Source organism: Brachyistius frenatus, unplaced genomic scaffold (genome assembly GCF_029030835.1).
Source record: "Brachyistius frenatus isolate BFR_SWC_R1_liver_20210118 unplaced genomic scaffold, ASM2903083v1 Contig_5, whole genome shotgun sequence".
Lineage (NCBI taxonomy): Eukaryota > Metazoa > Chordata > Actinopteri > Embiotocidae > Brachyistius > Brachyistius frenatus.
The window spans coordinates 6,131,666-6,144,353 of NW_027210604.1; the positions used below are offsets into that span (position 1 = coordinate 6,131,666).

Genomic DNA, 12,688 nt, shown 5'->3' on the forward strand with positions numbered 1-12,688 from the left:
GTACTTCTTTGTGTGTCCACACCAGGTTTCTGTACACAACGCTGTTCGTTTTCGTTGGTTTTATATAACCCGTTCTGTTACACCTGCTCTAAAAGGAGTGAAAAATGCACTGAGAGCCAGACAGAGAGGTGGGTGGATATTAGTAAGAAGGCGATTCTCAGTCTAGCCAATTAGAAATGGTCTAACTCCCAACTGTATGATACCCTCTCTCCCTGTCCTGGGCATTTTTGTCCCATCCTAAATTAGTCCCCTGTCGATTCCTTTTCACTTCAGGAAACCTAAATGGGGGCAATTACGGCAGCAGACGTCTCGCCTCCACCCGGAGGATTGGAGACACTGCTAACACGGAATAGTTTGCTAATGTAGTGTTAACATTTACGGACAGGACAGCTAAAGGTCGGTCAGAGGAGTCAAATGAGATCGCCACATCGTCAGAGAGCAACGGAGGGTAATGTCTGTTGATCACGACCCGAATAATGCCTGCAGCAAGGGCGTACTGATTGATTCGGACAGCCAGAGACGGGGAGGCTTTAATGAGACATTAAATGTTAATGTGGATTTTCTAGCAGATCCAAGGTCAAGTTAGACCCACAGTCAGATGATATATATATATAGCACAAACCTTCGAAGAGGGGACAATGCTCTGCTGCACAAAAACCTAAAATCAATGCTGGGATGTACAGTCGAAAGGGGCAATAATCGATTGGGGATGAAGTCGTTTTCTATTGATTGTGTTGTTCTATGTACATGTACTGTATGTGTGTTTGTGTGCACATGCCTTCCCATAGAGATAAACAGGGTCATGTTCCTCGGTTAGAGACGAAAGGTCTCTAGGGAGCCGGTAGCGTGTACTAACTTAGCAGTGAGTGTTCTTGTGACCGTGTCTCAGTCTGTACAACACAACATCAATTTAAGGTGGCTCTAGGACCACTCATCTGCTGAAAAACGCAAAAAAAAAACAAAAAAAAAACGCAAAAAAAAAACACACAAAAAAAAAAAAAAGCCCCGAGTCACCAGATCTGGAATCTCAAAAAAAAGTGAGTCCGAGGGCAAACCTCTCCAGACAGCTGGAGCTGCACGGGCTGGTGATTTCTAACAAAAACCCATCAGGGAATCACAACTGTAGGTCGGCGTATTGTTGTGATTCCGGATTGAAGTGTGACCGCTGGCTACCGATCTCCCCCGCAGCTACGACTCGACAGGTCAGAGACCTGTGTTAGAAATCATCACCCAGCAGGCAGACATTCTCTGAGGTTTCACCTTCGGACCTCGAACGTCTAAATAAGAGGTCAGCTGAACATTTGGGTATCTCCTTCGTTCCAATCTCCTCCATTATTCCTTGTTCCGGTGGTTTGTCTTTCTCCGTCAGCTGAATTTCATTGTGCACTTCACTCCCACAACACAGCTTGAACCATCCTGGGCCAACCTCTGACTGTTACTGTGTCCTCTGTATATAGGTAATGCCGTTCATGTGTTTTTAGACGTGCTCTCTCTGTAAAGTGATTGAAGCCCCATTGGATGACGTACTGTACGTGGGACAATTTATTGCTGTATCTGTGTTTGAATGGTTGTACTTTGAAGGTGTCATCATCCAGGGACGGGTGGGCGGGTTAGGGTTGATGTTCGTGATGTTTGTGTCCATCTCGAGGAGGAAGGGGCCGGGGACGTGAGGGTGGGGTGGGTCAAGGGTAAACTATCACAACTGGTCTATACCAAGAGTGTCTTCATCAAGGAAGTGGACAGGACAGGGTCTGTCCTCTTCATAACAGGAACATTTTTTTGCACCAAAGTCATCATCAAAGCGCAGCTTCTTCTTATTCAAGGTCACTACGGATGGATGATATCAGAGCTCAAAGGATCTTTCGTTCTTTTTATTTGAAGAGACAAAGAAACTGTCTTTTTTTTTTTGCATGATTAAGTGTCGTCTTTTTATTGGCTTGTGTGCCCGGTAAAAGCATGACCATTGTGTGAACTCTCACTTACCGGTGTGTTTGGAAAACGTTAAGGAAATTTCTCCATGAGATTTTTTACTTACCTCTTGACATGAACGTTCATTGACATTCATAATCAACTGTTTTACAATGTAGGGTCTGTAACTGTTTGAAGGCTGCCTCGCATGCAGAAATGCAACTCTTGCAAGTACACCCATCAAACTTCAAACTCAGTTACCACAACTGCATCTCTGTAAAACAACATGGATGTCAATGCCAGTTATCACCTAGCTAGCTAGACATTGCAGTCTTGTAAAATCGCTCTTTATTAAAGCGTTGCTATTTTCAATACGTGTGTTTGAATGCTCGCTCCTTTTTCATACTATGCCAGCAGCATCATGGGAGGTTGTGATTAAAAGTTCTAAGTACTGTAATATGTGTTTGGTCTGGTCCACATTGTGTGGTGTTTTTAATGTGTTTGCGCAGTCTTGTCCCGTCTGTTGCCATCAACTACACTTTATGAGTTTCCCCGTCATCCTCTAAAGCGCAGACTGGTTTCCTGAAACCAGGCTTAAACATACCAGAAGGCTTCAACTCCGGTTTGAGTCCATTTCGGCCAACCAGGCCAGAAAGTGTACAGACCTGGACAAGGGGTGGGTGGGTGGGTGGGTGGGGGTGGGGGTGAAGTCAATGGCACCGTTTCCAACGCCACTGTGTAAGTGCAGATGGGTCAAATTAACCAATTCTTAGCACCCCCCATGTTTTTTTTTTTTTTTTTTTGTGGCAATAGTATAATTATCAAGAATATACTCTCCCTTACTTTCCCCTCTACCCTGCTGAGGCGAATTAAGGGACACGGCATGAACCCTATGAAGGGAACCAGAAGTTGGGAGTATTTTATCCGGGGGTCGGATTTCCTAAAAGCGCCCCGAAACGAGTTTCTCGTACCGAAAAACGAGTCCGTTGCTTCTCAAGTTAACCAAAAAAAAAAACAAAAAAAAAGAATCTGCAGCGTCAGCATATACAATATATCTACCTGCACCCTTTAACTTTACAAAGGGGACATAAGAGGCGGGACTTACATCAAGGTGTACTTTCAACAGCAGGTTGTTTGTAGTATTTTCCAGAATGGTAGACTTAATTATCTACTGACTGCAGATAACTCCACCGGGATTCTTAAAAAAACAAAACAACAACAACAAAAAAACCCTTCAATGACTAAACTGGCTGCTGGAAACCAGACTTATGTTAGAGTAGAAACTGCTGCATTTCCATGTCATTATGCCAGCGAATGGCGCATGCGTCTGCAGTTTTATGCTCTGCCCTTTGTCCATTTACGATCATAGGCCTACTCATCATATTACCTCAGTATATTTGTGTCTACTGCATTGACTACACTCATTCAGTACTCTAGTGTCCATCTGTAAACTGTTCATTGTTGTTGAGGGCATGAAACTCAGCAGTGTCCATGAAAACGTCTCGTTAGCAGGGAGTGAGGTCCTTCACCTTCGATTTCTTCTCACTTTCTTTTTTTGTATATTAAAGCAACTGACTTATCATCAGGTTTGGATTGTTATCAATTTCTTGGTTTTGATTTGAAAAGCATAGATCGATGTTTTTGGAAGAAAATTGAATAAAACGTCATCCGACGCGTTATTTTTGTGAGTCCTCCGTTATGTTTTTTTAACTTCCACGGTAATTAGAAAGCGCCTACGCGGTGCGTCTTCAAATATTCACACAGAGAAGGAAAAAGTTCAGTTTTTTTTAATTTTTTTTTTTTTATTGAATTTAAACATTTCAAAGAACATAGGACAAAATGTAATTTAAAACAACATGGTAGTATTTGTGTTCATTGTCATTCATACAAGTTGAATTGTGGCATCAAAAATCATTTTAGGGGGAGAAGGGGAGTCGAGCGTTGAACCAGCAACCGATCCTGAGCCAGGTTATTCAACTCTGAAATGGAGGGCCTACCAGTGTGCTCTTAAGCAAGGCACTTAACCCCCAAGTGGCCGCAGGGGCGCGTTTAAAACTAAAACAACCCACCCTACCTAAAATGTCCCAAATCCGGCTCTGGCTGTGATTGCCTGGTACTCTTCGGTGACAGGCTGTCAGATACAGGCGTACTAACAGCAACATGTCTGCTGCGGAAAGTGTTCAGATTTAGACTTAACGGTGGCATATAGACGTCCTCAAAAGATTGCGTGTGAGCGGTCACGTTGGGAGCAGGAATGTATGAGCAGTGTACATTTGGGGTGGGAAAATTGTAGGGATAATGAACGGGGGAGGGAAAAAAAAAAAAAAAAATCAAAAGAAGGGGGGAAAAAAAAAAAAAAAAAAAAGGTGACCTCCCATTGAAAAGGATGGGAGACGCATTTCCAAAAATCTGAAATCCTGACAAAATCAAAATCCCTGACAACAGGTAAGGAATACGAAGTATGGACATGGGAGCATCTGTACTGTAAGTGTGTGTGTTTGTGAGTGTGTACGCGTGTCTCGGGGAGGGGCAGGAGTGTGTGGTCTGAGTGTTTACCTTAGCGGGGGGACACCCCATCGTCCACAGCAGTTTCAGGCCTAAAGCTGCTGTTTTCCCCATCCCACGCTACAGCTGCGTGTGGCGTACGTCCAGGGCAAGGGCTCAGTTTGGCTCCCTCCCACTCTAGCTGCAATAATCAGCAAGAGGAAGAAGGTGGCTGGAGCAGCAGCAACAACAAGGCATGCAACTAACAGTTCACATGGAGAAGGTGGAATAATGTGGAAATGTAGAGAAGGCTATGTGTCACTTCAACCTAACACGGACACGGGTCAGTGCCGAATAAGAAATGAGATGAGTAACTAAAGTGTGGTACAATCACTTCAGAGCAACTACTGCAAGTTATGAGATTTATAAAAAAAAAGAAAAAAAAAAAAAGAAAAAAAAAAGAAAAAAAAGAAAAGTGGAATCAGGTGTGCATTAGTATCATTTGCGCATGTGTTCTGCTTTTACATGAGGGAAATGCAATGAACCCAGTTGAAATACATCTGAATGCAAATGTGGAGTTCAACAGTTGTCTACGTGTGATGTGAATGTGGAGGAAGCCAGTAATCCTAGCCATGCGTCCGTAATCAGGGCCATCGGCCTTTTCTCCCCCGCAGCCCGGGGTCAAATCAGCAGCCTTCCACAAATCCCAAACAACCTCCTTGTCACGCCGACACCGGCGTCTCACATCTCCTCGGTCAATAATCCTGACGCTGCGCACATCAGCCACACACCACTGCACCGCGTTTACTTCTAAATTAAAAAAAAAAAAAAGAAAGCTCGAACTTTCTTTTTCGCACTTTGATATATAAACCGTACTTCAAATCATGTTCCAACGTCTGATTTATAAATGCCCGAAGCCACCGAACGCCGCTCGCGACGCCTCTCCAAGCACGATGGGAACTCGTTTCCAGCCAGACAAAATGGTTGCCTCTTCTTCAAGAGTTTTGGTACAACAGCTCAACTGCGCTACTTCATCGGGTGTTCAACTGTTCAGGGGGGGAAAAAAAAAATACAATCGCGTCGTATTATTAACAGTCAAAAAAGAAAAAAAAAGAAAACTTTCCAAATGTCGGTTAGCATTTCTTTTTCGGTTGCAAATAAGATTTCAAGTATTTACTCGAGTACCAAATTGAAAATGTTCTGCTATGACAACTAGATCAACTTTCCCTCTAAATGCTTACCATGACAACAGCAGCGCACGAGACGCAAACAAACACACGTGAAAGATGTCCAAAAAAAAAAAAACAACAACAAAAAAATATTGGAAATTTATCTATGATGCTCAAATTCTATTAACATCATTGGCCACGCATCGTTTGCCGACATTCGTCCTGGCTCTTATAAATTCACATATGTACAAATCAGAAACATCCTCCTATCAAACAACCGGCTTCAACTGAGTATTGCTGCTTAAATTAAAAGAAAGCTTGTCGACGCATTCGGCTTTTCGGTCTCGTAACAATTCAACGCGAACCTAAAAGAGAAGGAAAGAACTGCGAATGACTTAAAAAAAAAAAAAAATCTAATAAAATTTTAAAAAAAATTAAAAAATGTACAGAAAGATTCCGTTCTGTCGTTTTAGCGGCAAACCGAACTCTTGACAGGATATATTAATCTCCTGAGATGGGACACTTTCTTCTTTTTGTTTTTTTCCATCTTAATCTGTTTGCGTTTACCTCTAAGATAAACAGAAAGCGAGGTCAATCGTGAGAAACCTCTCCGGGGGGACGGGGGTGACGGGGGGGAGCGGTCCGATCGTGTGCTTCCGTTTTCGTCGACGGAAAGCGTCGGCCCCGCGTTTTTACCGCGCCGTTCATCAAAGCGACGTCGGCGCGAGAAGACGCTCCTTGCCGGCGGGGCCCGAAAGCAAAAACCCCGCGGTTGCCGGCGAGTTGAGCGTGCTGCGCCGCGGACCCCCCCCCCCCCCCCGCCCCGAGCGGGACGATTTGACGGACGCGCTCTCGGTCGCCGTCACGCGGCGGTTCCTCGGCGACGCGCCGTGCTCGAACCGTCTCTTCCCTCCGGCTGCTCTCTCTCTCTCTCCTCGTCGAAGCGCCGGTGACGACGTGTAGAAATTCGAGCAGTTTAAATGTGTGGATGAACAGGCTGTTACACACACACACACACACACAAAAAGAGGGGGAGCGGGTGGGGTCGCTATGACTGAATTAAAACGCCATGACCGACATTAAATGAAGGCCCACATACTCCACAAAAGGCATTCCTAAGCCTCCGCAAAGCGCGTAACCTTGGATACGCATGCCTACGAGAGGCACCTGGCTAAAGCTGCAACCGCGCATTCAAGTCTTCTTCCTTCGAATTATAAAATGTTCAGTGTTTTGTTGTTGTTGTTTTTGAGCGGCGTCAAATCGAGTTTATGATCTTCCTGGAAGATATTGTTGTTTTTGTTGTTGTTGTTATACTGTGAACCGTTACACGGAGGTTTCCGCTCCTGAGCCTACCCCCGATTCAAATATAAATTAGTGAACAAAACAGAAACATCTGTCAAGGTAATGCGTCGCCGCTCAAGAGTGCCACAAAGCGCAGCCCCTTAACGTGATCATTACGTCGACACTTTGTACGGATTTGAAATTGGCCGTCATGAAATCATCAGGAATGTGACAAAAAATAAAAAATAAAATAAAAAGGCGATCGCGTCATTTGCCAGGATGCCAGTTAATCTGTCCGCTTGCATAAAACGTGTGTATTTGCGGTTTACCGAGCCGCGTTTTTCATTTTATGGCTGACCTGAAATGTGCGATGATGCAATTAAAGATTTACCGAGAGTAATATTGGATTGCACGTTTCACCGTGCAGCGTAGGAAACGGGGCCGCTCGCATATTTTTATGTGGAGGGTGGGGAGAGGCCTTGAGACGACAAACAAAAAGCTCCTCCGGAGAGATCCGGCCCTGCTTCTGACTCGAACCTCGTCCCGGCCGACATATTCGGCTTCTTCTGTCGTTCGCTCGGCAACCGGCTGTACCCCCGTAACATCCGACGGATGACGTGAGCGCTGGACTGTGTTCCGGTGTTGGCCGCCTCCCTTATCTCCCGCGTGTCTAAAGAACTCGCCGACTCGTGTGGTCCCCCGCTAAATGTCAGCAGCCGTCCGCTGACGGGCGCGCACGAGTTCGAGACCGGCTCGGCCAAGGTGAAGAAAAGGGAAAATGCTTCGGATTTAAAGCGCACTCGAATCACAACTTTGCTCCCTCACTGATTTTCCTCTTTAAACTGTCCCTTATGTAAATACACATGCGCGCGCGCACACACACACACACACACACACACACACACACACACACACACACACACACACACACACACACACACACAACACACACACACACCTGCAGTGTGTAAGGAAGGTGTAAGGGTGGGTGGGACTATCGATAAGGGGGTTCTGGCGTGTGGTAAGGGTAATCATGGCGCTGGGGCATGGGTTGCCCGTGTGCGGGTGTCTGCTCATACGGTGTGGATGCGGAGTAGCTTCCCGCTGCTGCGTAAGCGCCGGATGAATCATATGCTCCTGATGCCCCGTAGCCTCCAGACGTGTCATAGCGCGCCGAGGTGTCGTAGCTCCCCGCCGAGGCGTTGTAGTTCCCGGATGAGGCGCCGTAGCTCCCCGACGAGGCGTCGTAACTTCCCGAGGTGTCGTAGGTCCCCGGGGGTCCGTAGCCCTCCGAGCCGGCGTACGTCGGGGGCGCCGTGTATGTCCCCGGGGGCGGAGGGGCCGTGGTGGAGGCCTGTGCCTGTGCGGCGGCCGGCGGAGGCGGGGGAGGCGGCGGGGGATTGGTGTAGGCGTACTGGAGGTACTGGTACTGTTGTTGGTATTGTTGATACTGTTGGTATTGATGCATTTGCTGGTAGTACTCTGTGTAAGACCTGGAGCGCAGGTTACGGTCGAGGGAGAGGTCGGGAGGGAAGCGGGAGGAAAGAGTAGAGACACCAGAATTAGCCTAAAAAGGACACCTCGTGTGAAATAATGGACGAGTGGACATCCACTCGTCCATTATTAACATTATTATTATTGTTTCTGCATGGCACTTTGTAATCACTGATTTTAGTAAGGCTATATAGATCGACTATCACTGGTGTCGTCTTGATTAATATAATTCAAGGATGTGCACAAAGGGAGGGCGAGAGACCTTTTCACGCTTCAGACAAAGCTGACGAGAAGCATCTCTTCCGCTTAATCTCCGAGATCGCCGCTGTTTGCGCTTTACGCTCGACATCAAACTTACTTTGCCGAGTGACGGAGCTGTACATGTAGCGTTTTATCTGTTGATCAACCACTCGCGTGGCGCTTCGCTCAAAAATGGCTGCGTGTGCTTGTGGTAGACGGATGACGTATTCGCTTTTTCCTGGCAGAGTTTATACCGCATCTGACCTCACAGGGGCGCACACGTTTTACCGAACCCTGGTAATAATCTCCGTTTGCTTCCCCTTTTAATGCCCAACGGCTTTTGGCAAACAGCTTTTAGGTGCACTGCCGCCACCTTTTAGAGGTGGTAACCTGTTACTAGCAGGCGTCGGTACAAACGAGTGCAAATATCATTGTTGTTGTTTTTTTTTACAAAAATTCGGTGACTATTTGAAAAAATAAATAAAAAAATGAACCATTTCCTCTACAAATATGTGTGTAAACGGCATTAACATCCTTCCCCTCCCCCCTCCCTTTTGGCTCCATCCTATATTACAATGTGATGTGTGTACCTAGCAACAGGATCTGACCCTTCAGGAGTTGCGGTGGCAGGGGCAGGTTCTTCAGGTACTCCAGGTGGTGTTGGCAGCAGGGCGCGTCGTTTGGGTCGTATCTGAGCGAAGGAACCTGGAACAGGGTCGGGGAGGAGCGGGGCTCGATTTCCTCTTATTGGGCTGCGGTCCCGCTCATTGTCTGAAGATGCCGCCTTTTTCCCGGCCTGCTGCTCTGCCAGAACCTTTAATCCAAAACATGTCCGTTAACATACAAAAGTGGCACAGAGGTACACAGAGAAGCACGTTCTACAGTTTTACTGAAATGCTAGCCGACCTTCTGTCCCTCCTGAAAGAACTTGGCTCTCGCTGCCTCAAAAAGTGTTGTTGGATCTGGTGTTGGCTCGGCCTCTTCAACCGTGGCACTTGATACAGTGTTGTGATTGGCCATATCGTGGTACACCTGGTCAGCAACGGATCCATAGACTTGGCTGGCAAGAGCCCCGTATATGACCCCGTCTGCACCTTTAGCGCTCGTGATGCCCTTGAGAGCGGCGTAAGTGGGGTCGAAGGATGTGGTGTTGTAGAAAGAGTTATGGACACTTTGTTGAACCTGCAGGAAAAGATGAGAGACGCAAACGCAGTGCATTCAAATCAAAATGATCTAAACGCTGTAAAACAACAATATGAGCTGGAAAGTGTGAAAGGAAGTTCACAGAGGAACCGATTTGTCTCCTGGCTATTCTGACGTAACCCCGTGATCTGTCAAGTTATATCAACAATTGTCTTGAGTTTTCAAAGGTCGGGAGTAAGCGGCGGACATGAACTTACTTGTATGGGTAGTCCAGCAGCAGCAGCTGCAGCTGCAGCCAGCACAGCTGCCTGACTCTGGTGATGTTCTAGTGACGGAGGAGGTCGGGGGAGGAGGCCCTCTCTGCCGCCTGCGAGCAAAGGGGAGCCGAAAACACGATGAGAACATGGACACGGGATGTGGCATCTTATTGTTCCCGAAACACAAATGGGAGTCTTCGTCATCTGCTGTTACATCACCTCCGGGGTTATTTGAATTTCCGGCTGAAACAATCTGGTTGATGAGTGGTTGGGCTTTGGACAGCTCTACAGCCAACTGACGCCCCTTGAACATGGTCCCGTTGAGCGCCTCAATAGCTACCAGGGCTTCCTCCTTCCTCTCCATATGCACAAACGCATAGCCAACATTTGAGCATAACCTGGCTGTGTAGTTCACAAGCAGGGAGACCAGTGTTAGCATGAGACCGACTTCAAAATACAACACGTTTATCCCATAATTCCAATGTTGCTTTTTTGTATTTTTACATTATAATCTGACAATACTATTGTTACAGGGCAATGTTCTTATGCACACATTTCAATTACCAGTTCAGTACAGGTGCAAATTTCTACAAAAGCTAACAAATAACACCCCTGTATATATTTGTTTCGTGCCGATTCTGTTGGCGATAGGTTGTTGTTGTTTTTTTTTACCTTTGACTTTATCGCAGTCTAAAACTCTTCCAAAGGTTGAGAACAGTCCGTGTAGATCGTCTGCTGAACACGTTGCACTGAGGTTACCCACAAACACTTTAGTGGAGTTGGGGGGGCGTGCGCGTGACTCCTCGACCACCAGGGGCCTGCCTCTGTACTCTTTGCCATCGAGATGCCGTATGGCCCTGTGGTCAAAGACGAAGGATTATCGTTTTAATCATCTGATGTTCAACCGATGACACGAACAACATTAGCTGAGGTTAGAAATATTAAAAAATAAAAAAAATTCTGTAAATACCAGTCAAATGCTGCTTTAACTCATGACTTTCATATTTCACAACATCAAACTGTAAACAGGCCAAAGAACCAACTCTTTTGAACTGATCAGCTCACAGCTGTGTTAGCGATAGCTCAGCGGTCCTCTTCCAGTCGCTTCATGCATGTAAAGTTTTTTTTTAAGACACTGCAGCATTAAACCAAGAAGCCCGTCAGATCTATTACACAAGTTTGGACGTTTATGATCTTCTCTCCTTTTTTTTTTATTGACGGTCAAACTTTTTCCAAAGTCATTTGCCTCTCTCTCTCTCTCTCGTCGTGCAAGAGACAAGAGACAGCGCTCACAGCTCGGTTCAGTTTTTGTCTCTCGCAGTGTGCTGTAAAACTAATGCCGCAAATATATACACCCCCCCCCCCCCCCAAAAAAAAAAATCAGGGAATCACTGTGTGCATTCATTCGTGTGAGATTGATCTGACTCTATACGGACCTGGCCAAACGTCACCCGTCTAAACCTGGGACATAAATAGATGTTTGTGTGCCCGATCGAGCTTTATCTGCCAGAATATTTCTGAAGCACAGGTCCATTGGTGGCACGTGGTCTCCAGTGTAGGTCGGGTGGACTTTAATGTACCTGTCAGCTGCGCCCTCTCCCTTCAGGGTAACGAAGGCGTACTGTCTGAGCAGGGAGCAGGTGTTGATCTCTCCGTACGGAGAAAAGAGCTTCGTCAGTTCGTCATGAGTTGCATCTAAAGGCAGGTTCCCCACAAACAACTTCACGTTGTCACCGCTCATCTCTGTATCAGCCAGGCATCTGGAGAACAAAAACAAAAAGAAGAAGAAAGAAAGAAAGAGTGAAGACGATGCAGGAGGACATTTGGTTTAAGTTTGATACTTGGGTGACGCTAGCTGGCTAATAAAAGTGCATCCAGACAGAAACCTCAAGAATTAACTAAAGCGCGTCGTCATTTGATTTCGTCTTTCGATGTTACCAGAAGGACGTACTCGTTTAAAAAAAAAAAAAAGCGGGGTTATTAAATGGTCATTTAACGATCAGCGTCCTGACGTTAGCAGGGTTTAAAAAAAAAAAAATTATTGGCTAAGCTAAGCTAAGCTAATAAAAAAAAAAAAAACCTGCTAACTTTCGCGGCGGAAAAATTGATCCGATGAAGTTTGGAGGCAGTCCGCCAGAACAAAACCCACATAATAATAAAAATAAAGGGCCATGCGCTGTTTCTCGGCAAATATACAGTTAGCTATAAACTCCTGACGCTACTGGCCGTAACGATGTAGCGTTAGCTAGCGTGTGCTAAGCTAACCGAGGCTAACGTAGAGGTTGTTTTTTTTTTTTTTTTTTTGAAAACGCTTTCCTCCATCTGAAGCTTTCACCGCTACGAACTATTACAAAAGCACGTTACCTAATAATATCGCGGGGTTTTTTTTTTTTAGTTTTTTTTTTTTTAAATGTAGTACGAAAAAGCAGCGGGAGCTTTTTTTGTTTTTTGTTTGTTTTTTTTTGTTTTAAATTATTGCCAGCATTTAGCGCACAAGACGCCTTACCCAACGCGGTCCTGGAGCTGTTGCATTTCAAACCTCACATCCGGTTTGGTGGCGGAAGTGAAGGGGAAGGGGGAGGGTGGAGGAGGGGGAAGGGGGGAGGGCGGTGGTGGCGCGCTTTCACCACGTTCACAAAAATCACCCCCACCGCAGGTGGAGTTTATAGCTTGAATGTAACATTTATATTTAAAAAAATAAATAAATAAATG

The 12,688-nt window shown here is 45.9% G+C and overlaps 1 protein-coding gene across 2 annotated transcripts; it reads right to left on the reverse strand.

Moving 5' to 3' along the window:
- Positions 1-3,684: 3,684 nt before the first annotated feature.
- Positions 3,685-12,522, reverse strand: rbm14a (RNA binding motif protein 14a). Of its 2 annotated transcripts, XM_069718714.1 has the most exons (9): positions 12,483-12,522; positions 11,557-11,736; positions 10,649-10,833; positions 10,196-10,378; positions 9,977-10,086; positions 9,483-9,758; positions 9,167-9,390; positions 7,922-8,335; positions 3,685-4,594 (listed from the first exon to the last, which is right to left on the reverse strand). In XM_069718714.1, the coding sequence occupies exons 1-9, from the start codon at positions 12,506-12,508 to the stop codon at positions 4,591-4,593; spliced, it is 1,602 nt and encodes a 533-aa protein (XP_069574815.1). In that variant the 5' UTR covers positions 12,509-12,522; the 3' UTR covers positions 3,685-4,590. The 2 variants fall into 2 exon arrangements, with proteins under 2 accessions (XP_069574815.1, XP_069574809.1); XM_069718708.1 differs by lacking the exon at positions 3,685-4,594 and having other exon boundaries at positions 7,545-8,335.
- Between the last annotated feature and the right edge of the window lie 166 nt (positions 12,523-12,688).

Excerpts from the sequence above, each read along its gene's own strand:
- rbm14a (XM_069718708.1), bottom strand. The coding sequence starts at position 12,508 with ATGCAACAGCTCCAGGACCGCGTTGG. Across the intron at positions 11,737-12,482 it reads CAGCTCCAGGACCGCGTTGG|ATGCCTGGCTGATACAGAGA; the intron begins GTAAGGCGTCTT and ends TTTGTTCTCCAG. Across the intron at positions 10,379-10,648 it reads AGACTGCGATAAAGTCAAAG|CCAGGTTATGCTCAAATGTT; the intron begins GTAAAAAAAAAC and ends TGAACTACACAG.